The following is a 19,872-nucleotide window of genomic DNA, read 5'->3' on the forward strand; positions in this document are numbered from 1 at the left end:
TATTTTCATTTAAATATTATTATTTCAATTTTTGTTTCATATTGTAGGCAGCATTAAAAATGGATCGTAGAATATCATCTGACCAAATATCAAGGATCACACATGCTTTGATAAACGATTTAGGACTTAATGATTGTAAAAATACTTTATTACAAGATGTTTCTGGAGGAGAAAGAAGAAGACTTTCTTTAGCAGTACAGGTTTGTTATTTTAACCTCTAACATTTTCTTTCTACTTAACTTTTTTTAATACACCTACACTTTGCCATATATTCCAGCCATTTATTGTGTAATACCTTTCAAAAATAAATGAAACCCTTATTTGTCTTTAAGCAAGCATCAGAAAAATTTTTTATAATAAGTATTTGTAGGAGAGAAGTGGTTCCCTTTTTTTTCTCTAAATACCAAAATGTAACTCAAACTGTATTAAGTGTAGTATAATATTTTATTAACCAACATTGAATTCCGTGTGCAGCACTGGGTTCAGATTAGTGAACCTAATGCATTTTAAAATATATTTCCAAAGTAAATGTTTAATATCATTTGTTCTATTGGAAATGAATTTGCATAGAATGAAATATGTAAGATCACTCCTCCAGTTACCCATTTCAGATAGAAAAATTGTTGTCTGCCCCAAAATAATTCACCTGGTCTCTATGTAAACATTCTCTCTTACATAAACAAATCAGTTTATATACAATAGTAGAGTATTTGGACATCATCAGTTTTCATCTGTAATATGCTTTTAACAATAATTTATTTAGCTTATTCACTTGTTGCTTTAATTAAGGATATTGTAACTTCAAAACGACAGATGTACATAAATTAGATTTTTCTTTTCAAGTAGTTTACTTCAATTCAAAAATGTATAAATACTTTGATTTAAATCTCTGTCTTACAATCTCTTTACCTGTAAGATGTTGAAATTTTGGCTTTAGGACTGTTTCAACTTCTAGTTGTGCACCTCCCCTTTTGATTGTAATTGACTGGACCAAAAGTGTCCAAAAAAGCCCAAAATCCAAACCAATTTTTTTTATATGAGCATGTATCAGGAATAATTTTCTGTCATCAGATGTAATTATACAATTCCATTTTGAAAATTGTGGTGGTGAAGTTAAAACGATACAAATAGTTAAAAAAAGATAATAAAAATACACAATGTTTCCATCTAAACAGAGCATGTAAATTTGGTGGAAATTTTGTGAATTTTTTTTATTTCATTTATCTTCTTTTTTTTTTGACTTCATCAACAATAATCTACAATAATAGACATTTACAATCAGTTATACGTGACAATAGAAACTTCTTCCAAAAACATGTCATTAGATACAATAAAGAAGTTATAAAACAGATTTAAATTAAGGTATTTATAATTTTTTAATAAATTAAAAATTTACATCAAATAATTGGAAAAAGATGGGATGTTTCTTTCTTAAAATCATTTGAAAATAATAATTTTTTTTTTTTTCTAATGCAAAACTCTTCTGATAAAGTAGCAGGTGATATAAAAATACTGTGAATTAAAATTTAACGAAGCAGAAAGTAAATCATTAAAAATAATTTTAATATTATTAATGTAAATGTAAATATATAGTTATAATAATTTATTTATAAATTTTATTTTTTAAATCTGCAGTTGTTAACAGATCCACCAATACTATTCTGTGATGAGCCAACAACTGGTTTAGATAGTTATAGTGCTAGTACAGTTGTAAATGTTTTAAGACAGTTAGCATCAAGGGGTAAAGTGGTAATATGCTCAATACATCAGCCATCCTCAGATGTATTTATGTTATTTAATCAACTTTGCTTGTTGTTACCTGGTGGTCATCTTGCTTTTCATGGAGATTTTCCTAACTGCAAAGCACATTTTGAAAGGTAATAGAATTTAAAATGTTACTGTACTTATTACTTTAATCTGTTGAATTATATGTAGTTTTTAATAACCGTATATATAACTGGCCAGATAATTGATATAGGCGTTAAAAAGTTAGCTTCTACATTATTCAGCTCCCAATAGGGTTTGAGTTCTGTTATTTCATCTTTCCCATTTTCTTGTATATTTATACATATAAAATTATATGGTGTTAATGTTTTCTTATAGTAATAAAACTGTAATTTTATGTAAAGAAAAAAATATCATTACTAAACTTTATTTTTGTTTAGTAGGTTTAATGAGCTCTTTGTTTAGAGAATACATTATTTTCACTTAACAAGAAATTTTTAGTCAACAGAAAATAGATTATGATTATATTCATTAAAAATAATATCAAAATGGAGCAATGAGATCTTTTATGAAAAAATAATAAGGTCTCTTGCATTAAAAAACAGAATTTGTAACTGTAAACTATAAAGAACATTTGTACTCAGCTACAAAAACTTAAATGATGCTTTAAAAATTTGTGTGGAAAGTATTTAAGCACCATCCTGATCACAGGGATTTTCAATTGTTTGCAGTAATCATTTTGGAATGATAATGAGATCAACAAAGTTGTTAAAAACTGGACAAAACTATTTTGTGTATTTTTATACCATGGACTAAAACATCTTGAATAAAATATAAGACATTACCATCTCCATTATCTCGTAATAGTGGTCTTTTGGGGTTTTTTTTTTGCACAAACCACTTTATTGTAAGTTTACCACATTTTAAATAAAAATAAGAAAAAAAGAAAATTTTTCATTGTCATAAAATCAAATTCAAAAAGTATACAAGGAAAAAATTCTACTATTCATTTCTTTTGTAAATTTTGATTTTCTGCCCATATCAAATTAATTGTTGATAGGTTGATGAAAGCAATTTATTTCTCATTTAGAATGAACTACAAAAAGTTAAAATTTACAAAATTGAAGAGTATTATTTTTTACTTTCATTGCGCTTTTAAAAGTTCACTTATTTTTATTTTTTAATTAATTTCATCAATATACAAGGTATAGCTTTTCGTTTATAGCATTCAAATAATTTAAAAACACCATAATTTGATGGTGTTTTTTTCCAGAATGAATTTCAATAGATGCTACTTTAGATCTTTGTATGTGATGTGTTTTTTGTATGTTGCCTTTAATGTCACCAATCTGATATTCGCATACTACTGTTGAATGATTACATTATTTAACTATTTTTTAAAAGCAAACCTGTTCAATAATTTCTCTGTTTTCGTTTGAAGACAAAAATAAAATAACTGGTTAGTTACCAGTAATTAAAATATTGTTGTCAGTGCATTTTACCTATATATTTTTTAATTAACAACGATGATTAATACTTAGAAAAGCTTGCCAATTTTTTTCTCTTTCATTTTATTAGCACAAAAGCTCTATTGCTCTATAATTTTCTAGTTCCTTTAATTTTTTTTATTTCTTTGAATAAAATGAAATATCATTCATTGAACCAAAATCTTGTTTGATATTTTTTTGTTAATGGGATCCTAACTCCAAAGCAACTCTGCAGTATAATTTTACTTTTTTTATTATTTTTTTTTTTAGAAAAATTCCTTTAATGAAGCTTCATTTATTTTTATTCAGAGAAATTATGGTGTCCTTTTTCTTCATATTATTTTTTTCCTTTCTGCAAGTTTTTTATATAATTTTCTATGAATTAAAAACAAAATTGGGTCTTCATGAATCAGTTTGTTATTCATATTTATTGTCCTACTAATTATTAATATTTATTTTTTTATTGTACTTTTACAGCCTTGGATTTCAGTTCCCAACATCATACAATCCAGCAGATTTTCTATTACATATATTAAATCCTTCAAATACAGTCATATTACATTCATTAGTTGATGAATTTGATCATTCAATAGCAAAAGGAGCATTAGTGAAAGAATTAGATATGATTACCAGTTTGGCTGATGAAAATAATGTTGATTTATTTTTTGGGGTAAAGTATATATATATTTTTTTTATTATATTTATTATAAATTATATTATTAAATATTTTTTTTATTATTTTTATTATATATATATTTTTATTATGAGACATTTTTTTAAATTATGATTTGCAAGTTTCATTTACTGTTTAAGTAGCATTAATTCATAAACTGTGAAGGACCTGCAGCCTTCAGTAGGTTCAGGGTAATCTGATATCTAGATTTTGCTAGTACAGATTGTTCTTGTCTTGATTGTTAGCTGATTATCTCAATTCAGTTGAGTTGTTCATTTTAAAGTTACACTCACATTTTGCAAATGAATCTCCCCACTGCATTTTTAAAAATAACTGGTTTGAAGGTTACTTAAAAATGCTGTCATTTATACAATTATAATTTCAAAAGTTATCTAAAACAAAGAAGAGATCTAGATTGGAAAAACAGTGATCATATATTTAAATCACACTATTCAAAAATTATGAACAAAATAAAAAAAAAAGACTAAATAAAACATGATGTAAATTTTTATGGTTTTTGTTATTTTATTCACAGATTTTTCAAACTACATTAATAAATACTGCATAACACACATTGAGTGTGTTATGCAGTATTTATTTAGTTAGACACATATTTAGTTAGACTCAATGTCTAACTAAATATGTGTTAGGTAGCCTTATGTAATGTATATATATGTTTGCACATGTTTTGTACTCTTTGTAAATAATTAAGTTTAAAAATCAAAATTATCTTACTCAAACATGACTTTTTAACAATTTCTTCCATTATTTTTCTTTGAGGTATGATTTTATTGTATATCGTTTTTGTATTAATCTAGAGCAGTTTTTAAAATTAACTTTTATGTTGGGTCTCGTGAGTTTTAAAAAACTCAATAGTTTTTAAAAAAACTAATGATAAAACTGTGCAAATTGAATTCTGATTAACACTAACCAGTTTACAGACCAGCTTCTAATTACTAGGAATTATGAAATTTGGATATAAATAAAAAGATTTTATGACAAGATGCATTTATTAAACTTTATACTTTCATAGTTAAGTTTAGAATATTTTTGCGTATTTTTTTTTTTTTAATATCCTACATATTATTAATTCATACTGTAGACATCATCTTCGATTGACTTTATCTAGGATTTTCATTTTTTTGTTTACTTTTTCAGGTTTTATAAGTGTAATATAACACTCCTTGTAATGAGTTTTATCTTTTATAATGTTATTTATGATAAAATTTTGATGATAAATTCATCAGTTATTAAAAATGATATTATTCTTTCTTTTGTATTAAATTCTAAAAAATGTAGCTTGGAACACTGGTCTAGCTTGTTCCATTTGATATGTTTCTATTATTAATTATCTGTTACAGTTTAAAATGAACAGCACATTCATGTCATTACAGTGTGCATTCTAAACTTATTTTATATCCACACAAAGTCACTAAATTAAACGTTAATTATCTTTAGTATAAAATGATCAAAATATTATGTTGAAGATATAAATAATACTTAATACTAAGCATGAAGAGGACCATAAAGTGCCTACAGACAGTCACCGGCCCAAAATAAAGGTAGATTAGTATATACTATTAACAACAATTCATTTTAATTTAAACCGAAACTAATTTACAAAGTTTTATATATATATGACTTACCCTCGTGTGAGGGTAAGTCAATTATTATCCGCAATGTAGTTATAAATTTTATTGCAATACAAACAGGAAACTTACATGTACATCATTTTTCAACATAGTCCCCTTGCATTTCAACGCACGTCCATCGTTCCACAAGCTTCCTGATGCCCTCATAAAAGAAGGTTTTCGGTGTAACTGCGAGCCAGGAATGCACCGCTTCTTTCACTCTTTCGTCCGAGGTAGATTTTGATAGTGCCTTTTTAAGGGCAAAATACTTCTTTTATAATGGATATCTTATAACAATATTTGAAATTTTTTATATAGATTATTAAAAGTTTTATTGTTTTATCATGGTAATTAATTTATTGCTATGTTTTTACTAATAGCTAAGTAATTTAAGATGATACATTTTAAAACACAATACTGGATTTTTTTTTTTTTAAATAATACTTTTTAACAAATTACATTAAAACAAATAAATACAACCACTAATTAAATGAATTTTTCAGTTAAAAAAAGAAGAATTTTTTGAGAATTTTTTTTTAATAAATTAATAATTTATTCAAGTGATTAACATCTCTGATCTCGCAAGAAACAAACTAAAACTAGTGAATTACTTTTTTTTTTAAATTTGACAAAACTACAGTTTATTTTAAATTAATTAATGTTACTCATAAAGAAATCTTATCAATATATACTTATGAAACTGTGTAACTCTGAACATTATTTGACCATCTGTAATATCAGATCTCCTACATAAACAACAATAATTAATACAGTTGTTATTTTTTAAGTTTACTTGGTTATGCAAACACAACAAAGCAATTTAGTTTCTATAATAAACCTCATAGTATGAATAATGCATTGATAGGTCAATAGATCTCAAAGAAATGGGTATTACAAAAGTGTTTAAAGAAGGGAAAGTGAGATTTAATGGGATAATATGTTAATTATGAAATAATAAAGTGTTATAAATGTAGATTTATTCTATATTTGTTTTAATCAAAATTTATATTCAATTTAAATTGTATTCATATTCTTTATTGAAGTAAAATAATACAGAATTTTATTTTTAAATAAGTTACTTTTTAACAACCATTCCTAAATCGACTTCATTTGTTTTTCATTTTTGATATTTTAAATTTTATCATTTTCATCAAGAAGAATTTTAAAATCAGGTAAAAAAAATGTAGGTTATATCATTGGATCTACCAGGTTATTCAGGTCTACCTCCAGTCTACCAGGTTAATTTCTAAGTACAATGACACCACATTCAAAAATCAGAAAAGCTTGATACAACTTGATAAGCATTATAATTAATGCTTGCGTCTCTTCTCTTTTCATTTTTGGTCTTTTATATAAATTCTATACAATGTTATAAAAATGAAGATGGTAGTAAAAAAATAATAAAATATTAGATTTAATAAAATGTTAAAGCTTATTCATAATTTTTTAAGGATGATAAAAACAATCCAAGGATAATAAACATAGAAAAAATATAACAACTTATATCTTTTTTTACATAGTACTAAATTATAATTGCTGCAACTGAAAAACAACAATTTTTTGTATATCTTTCTATTTATCTTTTATTTTTTGGTTTTATTTCAGATTGAAGAAAGATTTCTTAAGTTTTATTCATTGTAAGTATCATTTTTTATACATTTATGTAAAATAGTGAACTACCTTCCATTCCTCTAGACACAAATTCTTATCTATTACCTTGAAGAAAACCTTCAACTCAAATTTTATTTGCTTAAATTTTTGTCTTGTAAAATACATTCCGAAATGCATACTTACCAAGTCATTTGAGTTATGAAAACTATTACTACTAAGTGGTGGAACCCCTGTTTTGAAATTTTTTAAAAAGTTTTCTATTAAATTTACCTTAATTGTTTGACATTTTTTTCTAACATACAGCCTATTATTTGCACTGGAAGGTTGTGCTGTCATTCAAAATTTTAAAAAATATATATGATTTGCAAAGCTGTAGCAAGTTAAATAAAATTTAATCTTATGTACATTTTATTTTTTATTAAGTACATAAATTGCATAATTCCCTGAAAAAAGAAGATTTTGTGGAGAAGACTCCTCCCTGATAAATAGGCTTTTTAAAGATTTTATTGGCATATTATTATTGTGGCTTAATTTTATTTAATCATAAATAATATTACAATTAATAATTTTATCACTGTGTTTTGTCATAAAAGTTCCATTTAAGTTTGTTAGTTCATCAACGTGTGATTTTTTTTAAGGAAGCCTTAATACTAATTAAGAATATTTTAAATATTAGTAATTATTATAAATCAATGACTTTTCTATGATTATAATCCTTAATATGAAACTTTTTCTACACATTTTTATTGATTTTATATTTATAGATTTTTATTTAACGTTAAGTTTGCATGTCCTCAATCTAAGAAAATTTTAAAAGATATTTAAACATTTTAAAATTGTTTAAAATTAACTATTTTTACTTCCTTGTACGACGTAAAGGAAGTATTGTGATCGCAAAAATTTCGGTTACCAGATTTCAATAGAAATGTCCATTTTGACCACCCCTAAATCTATTTTTAACAGGCATGATGTCTGTACATACGTATTTATCTCACATAACTCAAAAACAATTAGCCAATTTCAATTTATTGTTGAAATTTTTGATTTAGGGCTGTTGTAACATCTAGTTATGCCCCTTTTGATTGCAATCAATTGGACCAAAAGTGTTCAAAAAAGACCAAAATCCAAAAACTTTAGATTTTGGACTTTTTCTTAACTGCAGTAATAAGCCCTCATTGACAGCTTTCCAACAATTTTCATTGGTTCCAGAGTTATAGCCAAATAAAATTTTAATTAATTAAATATTTGGATCTTAGTGGAAGGCTCATCGATTCAAATCAGATTTCATCACCTTTCCTTTTCTTAACTTTCTTTTTTATAATTTAAATATATTGATTTATTAATATTAACCTCTTACTGTAAAAGCATTTTTACAATGAATAATAATTCAATTACAAAAAAAATAAAAAATAAAAGAAGTTTTTAATGAAATAAAATTTTATGTACATAATTCATTTTTAAAAAATGTTTAATGTAATAGGTGTACAAGGAAGTCATGTGTTGCCACATCAGATTTTTTTTACAGAAGGAAATTGTAAAAAAACTGACTGCACTTGAATTAGCATTCACCATATATTAAGCTTCTTCAAAGAAGAATAAAAATTCAAAATACCGTATTCAGAAACTAATTAAAAACACATTTTTCTTTACTTTAATAATAAAAAAAAATAATTGAAAGGTAAGTTCAGAATCATATTTTCTTTTAAATTCAGACATTAAATTTTAAAAACAGAGTGTGTTTTTAAACTTATTAATTAATGAGTGATAAAGTATTTAATTTATGTCTGTAATAATTAAAGAATCAATGAACCAATTTGAATAAAAGTTTTATTACATTTAATAGTAGAGTCAAAGGTGTTTGGGTACAGTCAATTATTGGCCACATTAAATAAATTATTTCTTTATTTGCATATCTGACCTCGTAAGTGAAGACACCCACCATGTGACAGTAGTGGTCACCGCGCCATCCCCTCTGTACCTAGCCCTTTTGGCCTTTACCAGAGGTCATCTTCAAAATGTTGGCAAAAGGCATCTCTCAGCCTTGTTCTTGCCTTAGTCAGGATGCCACCGATGCGAAAGCCACATATGACATTCCCGTTGGTGTACTACTATCCCTTAAAAAAAACACACATCTCAAGTTAGTCTCAAACAAGACTGAGTAAACAAAATATGAAAAGGAACTGAAATCCACTATCTACCCTAAGGCAAAAGAGTGATTTCAACACCCAATTACAAAAAAACAAAAACTTAAAACTTACCAATTACAAAACAAAAAAAAGAAGAACGTGGGAAGGGCCATGCGGCACCCTAAATGCCCTAGGCAATCCTTTCTTTTGCCAAATAGTGTATAAAATTCTCAACTATTATCTACTCGGCCTGGTTTCACCAATTGACAAGGAGATCCAGCACCGACCAGATAATGTCGAGCCGACATATAGTCCCCATGCATATCAATTAATACTTTGTACAGAACATGATGTACATTGTCCAATTGCCCGGATTTTGGACACATTCCTGAGTCCACCAAACTGAACCTCTGCAGCCTGTCCCAGAAAGCGCCATGCCCAGAAAGATATTGTGTTAAGTACTTATTCGAGCGTACACAAGAGGCACCCTGCAAACTAACAACATGCTAATGCAGATCATGCGTATAACGCCTGCCCTCTGTCCCATCCCATCTGGCCTGTCACAAAGCATTACTATGCTGTTCAATTTCCCGAACTTTGTCAAAAGTTAACTCACCTAACTTCTTGGCGACATAACGCTGTTGCCACTCTGACGCAATCAAGTCATCGGTTTCACGTCCGTAATCACCAAGATCGCCTCCCGTGAAATCGTATGGTAGCCACCTGCTACCTTTAAAAGTGTAAGGCGCCTTCAACAATATGTACCGATAGCTTCTAAACTTTAGCCTATCCGCCCAAACAGGTGCCGCATATAGCATAATTGCCTCGCAGACAACCTTACTCAGGATACTCATGGTCTAAAATTAAGACCCCAATCAGGATTGACCACCCGCCGAATACCGAAGAAGGCACTACAGGCCTTCTCTGCAATGTAGTGAAGGTTCTTCTTGAATTAACATTTTCTCATCGAGAAACACCCCGAGGTACTTTTGAGCTTGTACGTATTTTTTGCGCTGGCCTGCCATTGAAACATGAACCTGCCCCTTCACCGCCTTTGAGGAGCATCATAGTGATCTTCTCCAGGCTGAAAGTCATCTTACGTTGATGACCCCACAGCTCAAGTATCCTGCAAGCCTGAGTGGCTTGGAACTCAATCTCCCTCTGCAAACATTCTTCGACCAGCAGGAGCCCATCATCAGCATAAGCCACAATACTACACCCGCTGGGCAACCTCAGCCGCAGAATTGAATCAAACTCCAACACCCACAACAAAGGACCCAACACACTGCCTCAGGGCAGTGTATAGCAAAATAACCAGTAGATTGTAAGAGATGCAAAGGTTTTCTTAGGAAATTACTGAACGTTTCATTAGACTTATTGTACAGCCATAAACGTAGCAATAAGTCACTACACAGACAGCTTCCATGCAACACTAAGGGTGTAGCATCAAGGCCCCAGAATTCTCAGCATGGTTGATCTAGCAAGGTCACAACCAATAACAAGGAAGAAGGTATCAAACAAAAAAGTAACATGGTCATGATGAAAAAGAATGATATACCTACCAGGGTAGTTTATCCTTGCTTTATCATTATTACCAATTCTGTTTATCATTTTATCCTAGAACTACTCTTCATTATTTCTTTATCAAATAGTCTATAATTTATTGCAACAGCAAACAATTAATCTTTATCTATCATTTACTTATGAAATTACTTTTTTTAATTCCAGAAAATGTGCATCATTAACAACACAACTTCAGCTTTTGATTTGGAGAGCAGCTATTAGCATGTATAGAAATTCTCAAAGAGTTATGTTGAGATTTTTATTATACATAGTGAGTATTAAAAAAAAGTAATTAAATATACATAGTTCAAAAATATTGTTCACAACTAGTTAGAATTAACAGTTTTTAGATTTGTTAGCCATCTTAATCAATTGTAACAGATATGCTTGTCTTTACTAGCGGATAAGTTAGAAAGATTGTTTGTAGCTAAGGGACAATAGCTGTGTTCTTTAATTACCCACCTCTTGCTGCATAATAAATAAGCCAGCCAATATCACCTCCATAAGTCTTATTTCCCTTCACTAAGTTAACAATTTTTCCTTGTAACAATATCTGTATTTGTTATTAGTTGTGCTCGGATTCTCATTCATGTGTATGTTGTTTTTCTTTGGAAAAAAAAATAGCTTCAATTTCTATTAAGATAAATGGATATTGTTATGGTCTTTCACCACTTCTTGTTTAATGTCAATGATAACCCACTTGCTATGCTTTTGTTTTAATAGTGAAATTGCCTTGCTTTGAAAAATAAAAATGAGTGATACTAAATTAAGAGATAAGGCAACATATTACTGATGTTTGACAATAGTAAATTTTAAGAATATAAAGTTATGTTCATCTTTGACTTTCAGTTGAACTTAAATCTAATACTTTGTTAATCTAATCTAATCTAAAGTCATGCTCTTAGCTTTCCACATTTACATGTTTATTCCATTCAGTTCAAAGTGTGCAATATATCTGATACTGTCTTTGTTTCCAGTATATGTGCTACATAATAATTAGTGATTACAAAGCCAAGAAGGGCAAGAAATCAAAAAAATCGGTTGCTGTGGCAAGTAAACGATGTAGAGAAAAGAAAATTTGCAATATTGTAAGGACTGGAACTAAATGTTAATTTGTATTTAAAGATATCACACAGTAATCTAAAAGAAACTTCTAATATTAAGAAGAGATGGCTGTTCACATATATTAGGATTAATCTAACAGAAATAATTTGAAAATTTATTCTTGTTTTTTTTACTTTTATATAACCAAAATCACTTTCCTGTAAGATTTCAGTTATTTTGGTGATTCCATTAAAAAATAATGATAATAGAAATGTTAATTCATATAAACAGATTAGAATATAACATTGGTTCATGTTTACTATTTCAAAATCACTAAACTTTCCAATCTCTGAATTTATTTTCAACCGTTTATTTTTCTGAATATTTATCCATACCATAATTCTAATGATTATAAGAGGCCTCATCCAGTTAAAAGTCATTTCCAAAAGTGACATATCCATTACAAAGAATAATAATCATACCATAAAATTAAGAACCATACCATAAGCAGATTAAGGTTTATTAGGTCTACTAATGAGATTGAGAAATGAAGTTTTTTCTTGCTGTCCTCTTTACTGAGTGATATGTACTATTGCATGTCAGCATGTCAAGCTCACTGTAAATAAACTAATAATGAGCCTTACGAGTAGGGATTCCTTCATTCTACTCATCAAAGCAACTGGCTATGTAATGAACATCATTACTCCCACAGAAAACAATTTGATTAGTTCAATTTACACCCTAGGTGCTTTACATGTTCCACGATAATAAGAAATATTGTGACTGTGACAGTGAAATCTGTACCTCTTTCTGAAGAAAATAATGTATTATCAATGTATTCACTCTCCACACTGCTGGGAATAGTTTTATATGATTTATGTTGTTTTTTGACAATTTGACAATACTGTTGTTTGACAGTAATAATTTAATCATTGGTTTTCTAGCAAAAAGATATTATGAAATACATTTTTTTTTTACTTATATTTTTGTATTTATTTATTTTTCTAATTAGATTAGTAACTTAAAATGCACAATATTATTACAGTAGTAATATGAAAACTATTTATCTTTATGTCAATCTGAAGAAAAACTTTATAATACTGATATAATTTTTCAACACCACAAAATTCCAGGAACACCATCCTAGAAATTACACAATGTTAAGTAAAAATACTTCTTAGTAACCAAAGTTATGTTTGATAAATTGATTTCCAAAAATCCTCAAAGTTGAACTGTCCTTCGTGTGATTTTACTACAATACAAGTATTAACATTAGATTAGAAACATTTCAATTTATCTTTGGATAACAGTTTTTTATAAAACTAAATCGATCCATATGTGGTAAATCTATTATATCACATAAAATGTTCAAAGAGACCTTTATAGTGGAGTTAGTGGAACCCTGCAACACACATACTAGATGTATATAGCCAACCATTAACTCTAGACAGAGTAGAAAGGTAGAGGAAACAATGAAATAAAACAAAAAAACAATGAAGGCTGTAATATGTTAAGAAAGAAAAAATTTCCTGGCAGCCAAAAAGAGAAATTTTTTAACTCCAAAATTTATACTAGACATCTCAGAATACATCTGGGAGAATGTTTTGCACAATATCACAGAATGTACATATAAAGTTATTATTGAAGTATTCATTAGTAGGTTATTATTATTTAATAGAACTTTATATATGTGATATAATAAAAACTAATAAAACCATTACAATATATCATTAAATGTTTAAAAATCAAGAAATTAATTATTATAAATCTATAGTCTCAGTAAAAATCTCTGAATGGAAAAGATTCTAGAATATTATAATTACAATAAAAATGTGTTCAAAAACTTTAATTTTTGTATATTTTCATTTGATAAACAGTTGTTAGTTCACAGGTTTACTAGTCTCTTCACCATACATTGGTTTAAGATTAGATCAAGAAGGAATACAAAATTTTCAGGGTTTTCATTATGCAGTTATAACAGAAACAATATTTTGTCATGCATACAGCGTTATGCACACATTTCCTTCTGAAATTCCTATACTTTTACGTGAAATGGGAAATGGAGTTTATAAACCTGGACCATATTATTTTTCCAAAGTACTTATAATTGTGAGTATAATAATATATTATGTATTTATTATATTATCTGTTTTTCTAAAGATTTAACTGCTCCACAGGTTATAAACCCGGTTACTGTTCAGAAGTTTGTCTTTTGGAGTATTTAACTAACCATGACTGAACCAATTAATGAAATACAGTAGTCACAGTAAGCATTATTATTCCCATTCCAAGATCAATTAGAATGCATATGTAACTAACTATAGATATGTCTTGAACTTTACTTCAGTATTCTTTATCCCTTATGCAACAAAACAACTCTCAACATGTAATCAACAGGGTTGTTAGTTTCCTATATATATAAATATATATATATATACTTGTAAAATCTATAATGTTTGCAAGGTTTAGAATAAAGCATTGACATTATGAGTAACAATGATACAAGATGTATCATCATGATATTCAATTACACTCACATGAATATAACAGACATGATGTATTGGTTGATTACACTGATCAACAATGATTTTGTTAAATGAGAGTGAGTAACTAATTATTATAGTATTTTTCATGCTGATTTCAAATATTAAATCAGAATTTTTGTATCAGGATTAGTTTTTTTGTAATTGCCATTCTTATTTTCAGGAAGTATCATGCATGATCATGCACGAACTCCATAAGCATAGCATTTTTTGAACATATTTTATTATATTATCTTTCAACTGAATAGCTTTTGTTTATTTATTAGTCCCTTAATTATTTTCACATTGATTTGTTAAACAATAGTCATCATATTTATTATTTTAAAAAATTAAAATGAACAAGCATGTGACTCATTCTTCCTATTTTCATCTTACTATAAATATATCATCCACTCATTAGTTATTTCTGTCATTATTATATTTACTTTTAAACTGTCATGCAGACTAGAGAAATATTTTTAATTCTCATTCAAGTGTGAGTTCTTCTGTGTGTAATAATGAGTTGTGTAGTTGGCGTTCATATTTGCGGGTATATGTTGTTCTTTGGTGGTTGGGTTTCAATTAACCACACATCTCAGGAATGGTCGAACTGAGTCTGTACAAGACTACACTTCATTTACACTCATACATATCATCCCCATTCATCCTCTGAAGTATTATCTGAATGGTAATTACCGGAGGCTAAACAGGAAAAAGAAAAGGGTATATGTTGTTCAGTAAAGTGAATATGTCTGTTAAATTAGTGTGTTTATAAAGTGTTTCTCTTTAAACATATTAGTTATTGCAATGCATTAACAATGCCTCGCAGTTGCATTAATCATCAAAACAACTTCTGTTACATCTGTGGTGAGGTAACAATGAAGTCTCAGAAAAGAAATATAACTTCACTGATAAAAGTCATATGAACTGTATTTTAAATGTAGATTAGGTGATCAGGACAAATCTTGGGCTCCTCATATTTGCTGTGCTTCTTGTGTAATAGTGTTCAGGTTGGCTAAATGAATCTTGTCACATGCCATTTGCAATTATATTGGTATGGAGAGAACCAAAGGGTCACACCACAGAATGTTATTTTTGTGTAATAAAGATATCTGGGATAACAGCTAAAACTAGACTTACTGTTAGATACCCTGATATTCCCTCTGCCATGCATCCAGTTAGCCAAGAGCTTCCTATTCCAGTACCACCAAAAACATGGAACTTAGATGAAGATGAAAATATCGAATCTTGTACTGACTTATCAGGCAATGAAGAAAGAGATCCAAACTTTTTAGAAAATAGATACACTGAACCCCATTTAATTAATCAGTCAGAATTAAATGATCTGGTTCATGATCTAAGTTTATCAAAGCCTCAAGTAGAAATATTGGCATCAAGACTGAAATGATGGCATCTTTTACAACCAAGCACTATAATAATTGCTTTCTGTGACAGTCAGAATTTAAACATTTCTTCTGTCAATATGAAAACTTAGAATACTCAGATGATATGGACTCTTTACTGGAAGAGCTTTGGGACATATGTAACATCCTGACGAATGGCGACTTTTTATTGACTCATCAAAGCTTAGTTATTGAAAGCTATTCTACTTCACAATAAATACCCATCAATACTATTAACATACGCTGTTCACATAAAGGAGCCTAATGAAACTTTTATTGAGCAGGATTCAGTAAGAGAACTATTTATGGCATATTTGTGGAGATCTGAAAGTAATAGCGCTTTTACTTGGACTTCAGCTTGGATACATTAAGTTCTGTGCGAATGGGACAGCAGGGATAGGAAAAGCCATTACATAAAAGAGCAGTGGCCAAAGACAGAAGTACTGACTGTAGGAGAGAAGAATGTTGTCAGTCAGGTATTAGTAAAACCAGAAAAAGTTTAACTTACACCACTACACATTAAGCTAGGTTTATTGAAAAATTTTGTTAAAGCAATGGATCATAATGGTGCAGGGTTTCAGTTTCTAAAAAACAAATTTCCTAATATAAGCGATGCTAAAATAAAAGACGGTATATTTGTTGTAAATAAGAAAACACAAATCAGAAAACTAATGAATGATCAGGTGTTTGAAGGACTTGGAGGTTGCTGCATGGAAATCATTTCAAAATGTGCTAAACAACTTCCTTGGAAACCATAAGGCCAATAACTACAGAGAACTTGTGTGTGAACTCCTTCAAAACTACAAAGAACTTGGGTGTAACATGTCACTCAAAATCCATTTCTTACATTCACATTTGGATTTTTTCCCTAACAACCTCAGTCAACCGTTATCAGCAATGAACATGGAAGATGCTTTCACCAGAAGATATCTACAATGGAAACACAATACCAGGGAAAATGAAACCCAAAAATGTTAGCAGACTACTGTTAGAATCTAAAGAGGAATCTACCTACAGCAGAAAATCCAAAAGAAATAAATTTTAGGTGAGTAAAAAATTTAATGTATTGTCATATTACGTTCACCATACATTTTTTGTTTCAAAAGAAATTTCAATTAAAAAAAACTGAGCCCGATAGAAAAAATCTATTAACGTATATGAGATCGTGTATAAGAATCAGCCATTCACTGCCATTTAACAAACAAAATATTAAATTTTGTTGACCAGAGTTATTTTTTAGTGTTGGTCATTTTTATTATTAGCATATTACACACATTGGGAGCAGCTAACAGAGTTTGTGAATACAGTCTATTAATTCTTTACCACCTTAATCACTAAAGGAAAAAAAGAGGGGGGTATTGTCAAATTGAAAAAGAAACCAAGAACCAAAATTGTGTTTTTATTGCAAAACTAATAGATAAGAAATTTGAATTTATTACCAAATGATGAGTCAGTATAATAATGGATATCAAGTTTCAGTTAAATCAGTGTCTGAGTTTCAATCACAAGCAAGGATTTGGCATTTACTTCAACTCCTCAATTTACTGTTTTCATCTTGATTATTAATGAAAATAATATCATTGTAATATATTCACAATTTTAATACTAGATCAATGGTTTCCAAACTTTTTCAACTTTAAGCCCCCTTGCTGAACCCAAATTTTCCCAAGATGCCCCATGTCAAATTCTAATAATCACACTTGGTGAAATAGCCAATAGTTTCTTACGTATTAAGTTAATAAATAAAGCACTTTTCTACTACTGTAATATAATGTTTAAATTACACAGCTGAAAGCTGTATCATAATGAAGGTCATTATGAAACAAATTTTCATTATAATACAGGTATTCAACCAGATAAAAGCCACTTACCGATTAGAAGCAGGTATTGTTTAATGTATCAGCTGATTTTTTTTTGATTTTTTTTTACTTTGATTTTAATCCAATTTAGTAGTTAGTTAGCAATGGTTATAATTATGATGGATTCTGAAGAAGAAATACCTTTAACAACAATCAATGTTAAAGAAAAGGTTAATAACCTATTGCCACAAAAATGTATTGTTTAATATATTTTTAGAAAAATTAAAAAAATGTATTCTGTAACAATGTATCATTGATATAAATCAATAATCCCAATATTTTCTTAGCCATAGAAAAAATGAGGCTAAGAAATCTCTTAAAAGAATGCTTAGAAAGCACTCTTGTGAATTTGCAAAATACGCCAAGACTCATGTCATAACTTACTTTGCACTCATACATTTGGCTATCATTGTAGACACATTGCATAATCTACTATTAGATAACAAAAAAATGTAATTAAATAAATTCAACTAATTATAATAATTATGGGTATGGATGAGCCTTTGATCGCTGCACATTTTCTTAAATTGTTGAATAAAGCTGGACACAGCCACTCTCATTTACCTCTACACAAACTAACAGAAAATTTGAGCACTATTAAAACAATCGAGAGACTAGTATTGTGTAATCTATTAACTTTTACATAGGCTTCTGCAAACAACAACTAACTGGCTTGAAGTTAGCTAGCTGTTGCATCCTATGACTTTGAATTGATAATAGAAATAAAATTATGAAAATTGTTTAACATTTCACACACACACTTTGGGAATCACTGTATAAACTAAATAGAGCATTTTCTGAATGATCACTATGCAGTGTGATGTGCATGTTGACCATATGGAAACAGTGTAAAAAAATGAAATATTTAGTTAATTCTCAATTATTTACTACAACATATCCATTAAAATGAAATAAGTCCTATGAAAAAAAAAGTATTTAGTTTTCTTCCTTTTTTTCATTTGGATTGAGTTCATTTGCTTTAATTATTATTATATCTTTATATTTTACCTGATCAAAACATTTTAATTTACTTCAAAAAGCTTAATCAAGCAAGTTTTCATTATTTTAGTTGACTAAAAATAAACTCCTAAAAGAGTGAAGATGTGTGATTAGTTTTATGTTTGCGTTGCAGTTACCAAGAGCAGTATTAGAGACATTAATATTCTGTTCTGTAGTATTTTGGGTTGCCGAGGTCAAAGGAGGAGCTTTTGGTTTCTTAATATTTTCATTACCTGTAATTGCTTGTGCTATCACTTCAACTGCTTATGGTAAGTTTTTTTTTGTAAGATTAGGTAAGACAAAATATGTAATATAACTACTTTTAGAAGCTATTTGCTTAATTAAATTATTTGAAAATAAATTAACAGTTCTTATTTTAAATCAATTCTGCATACATGTTTGAACCAAGTATTTAGATTTAAATTTTTTTTAGAAAAATCACATAATTTTAAAATTGTAGAAAGGAAGAAACTCAGAAAAAAAAATAAAATTATGGAACAATTTAGAAGTTTTTTTGCCTGTGGTAAATCTAACTTTAACAGAACACTGTCAAATTTTTTCCACCCCTGAACATCTTTATTAAATAAAAAAACAAATAAATGTTTTATTTGAATCAGTACATAACAATATACTTCACAGATCATCTCAAGAATGTTTAGGAATTCTACTACGTAGATAATAACTGTTCCAGTATTTGTCTGGATGAATCAACATAAAGCTTGGTGAAACTTTGATCAGAGCAACATTTCAGAATACAGTACATAGTTATTTATAAATAAAAATTCAAAGTAGTTGAAGTCTGTATTAAAAATTAAAAATACAAATACATGAAATAATATTAAAATAAATAATATGTGAAAATACAAAATATATAACATAAGTACAAAATAAATCACAATTCAAGTTGTTAATGAGACTTGTATGAGTACATAAAACTGAGATATAGAAAATTCAAGTTTTTTGTTATTTTTTAATTAGTATTAGTTAAAAAATCATCAACAGAGTAGTAATATTGTTCCTACAAAAGAAAATATTTTTATTTTAAATGGTGGAAAGATCTTTTAAATGGTTTGATAATTTATTAAAACTGGCAACAGAAGCATTCATTTTCTTATATCTTCTTTTCTTCCTACAATCTAAAAATATTAAATTGTCACAATTTTTTTAGTGTTTATGTAGTTAATTTTAGGTTTAGGCTTTAAAAAATGTTAAATTATTAAATTGAAGGT

General features: G+C 28.2%; 1 protein-coding gene across 2 annotated transcripts in view; it reads left to right on the forward strand.

Annotated features, from left to right (window-relative positions):
• The window catches only part of LOC142329814 (protein scarlet-like), a 104,472-nt gene that overhangs the window by 77,586 nt on the left and 7,014 nt on the right, over positions 1-19,872 (forward strand). For both annotated transcript variants that reach the window (XM_075374659.1, XM_075374660.1), the window contains exons 6-12: positions 48-200; positions 1,636-1,877; positions 3,690-3,882; positions 7,122-7,153; positions 10,982-11,087; positions 13,745-13,969; positions 18,777-18,912. In XM_075374659.1, the coding sequence (XP_075230774.1) occupies positions 48-200; positions 1,636-1,877; positions 3,690-3,882; positions 7,122-7,153; positions 10,982-11,087; positions 13,745-13,969; positions 18,777-18,912 (1,087 nt within the window). The remainder of the gene's footprint in view (positions 1-47; positions 201-1,635; positions 1,878-3,689; positions 3,883-7,121; positions 7,154-10,981; positions 11,088-13,744; positions 13,970-18,776; positions 18,913-19,872) is intronic.

This window comes from Lycorma delicatula, chromosome 9 (genome assembly GCF_047948215.1).
Source record: "Lycorma delicatula isolate Av1 chromosome 9, ASM4794821v1, whole genome shotgun sequence".
Taxonomy (NCBI): domain Eukaryota; kingdom Metazoa; phylum Arthropoda; class Insecta; order Hemiptera; family Fulgoridae; genus Lycorma; species Lycorma delicatula.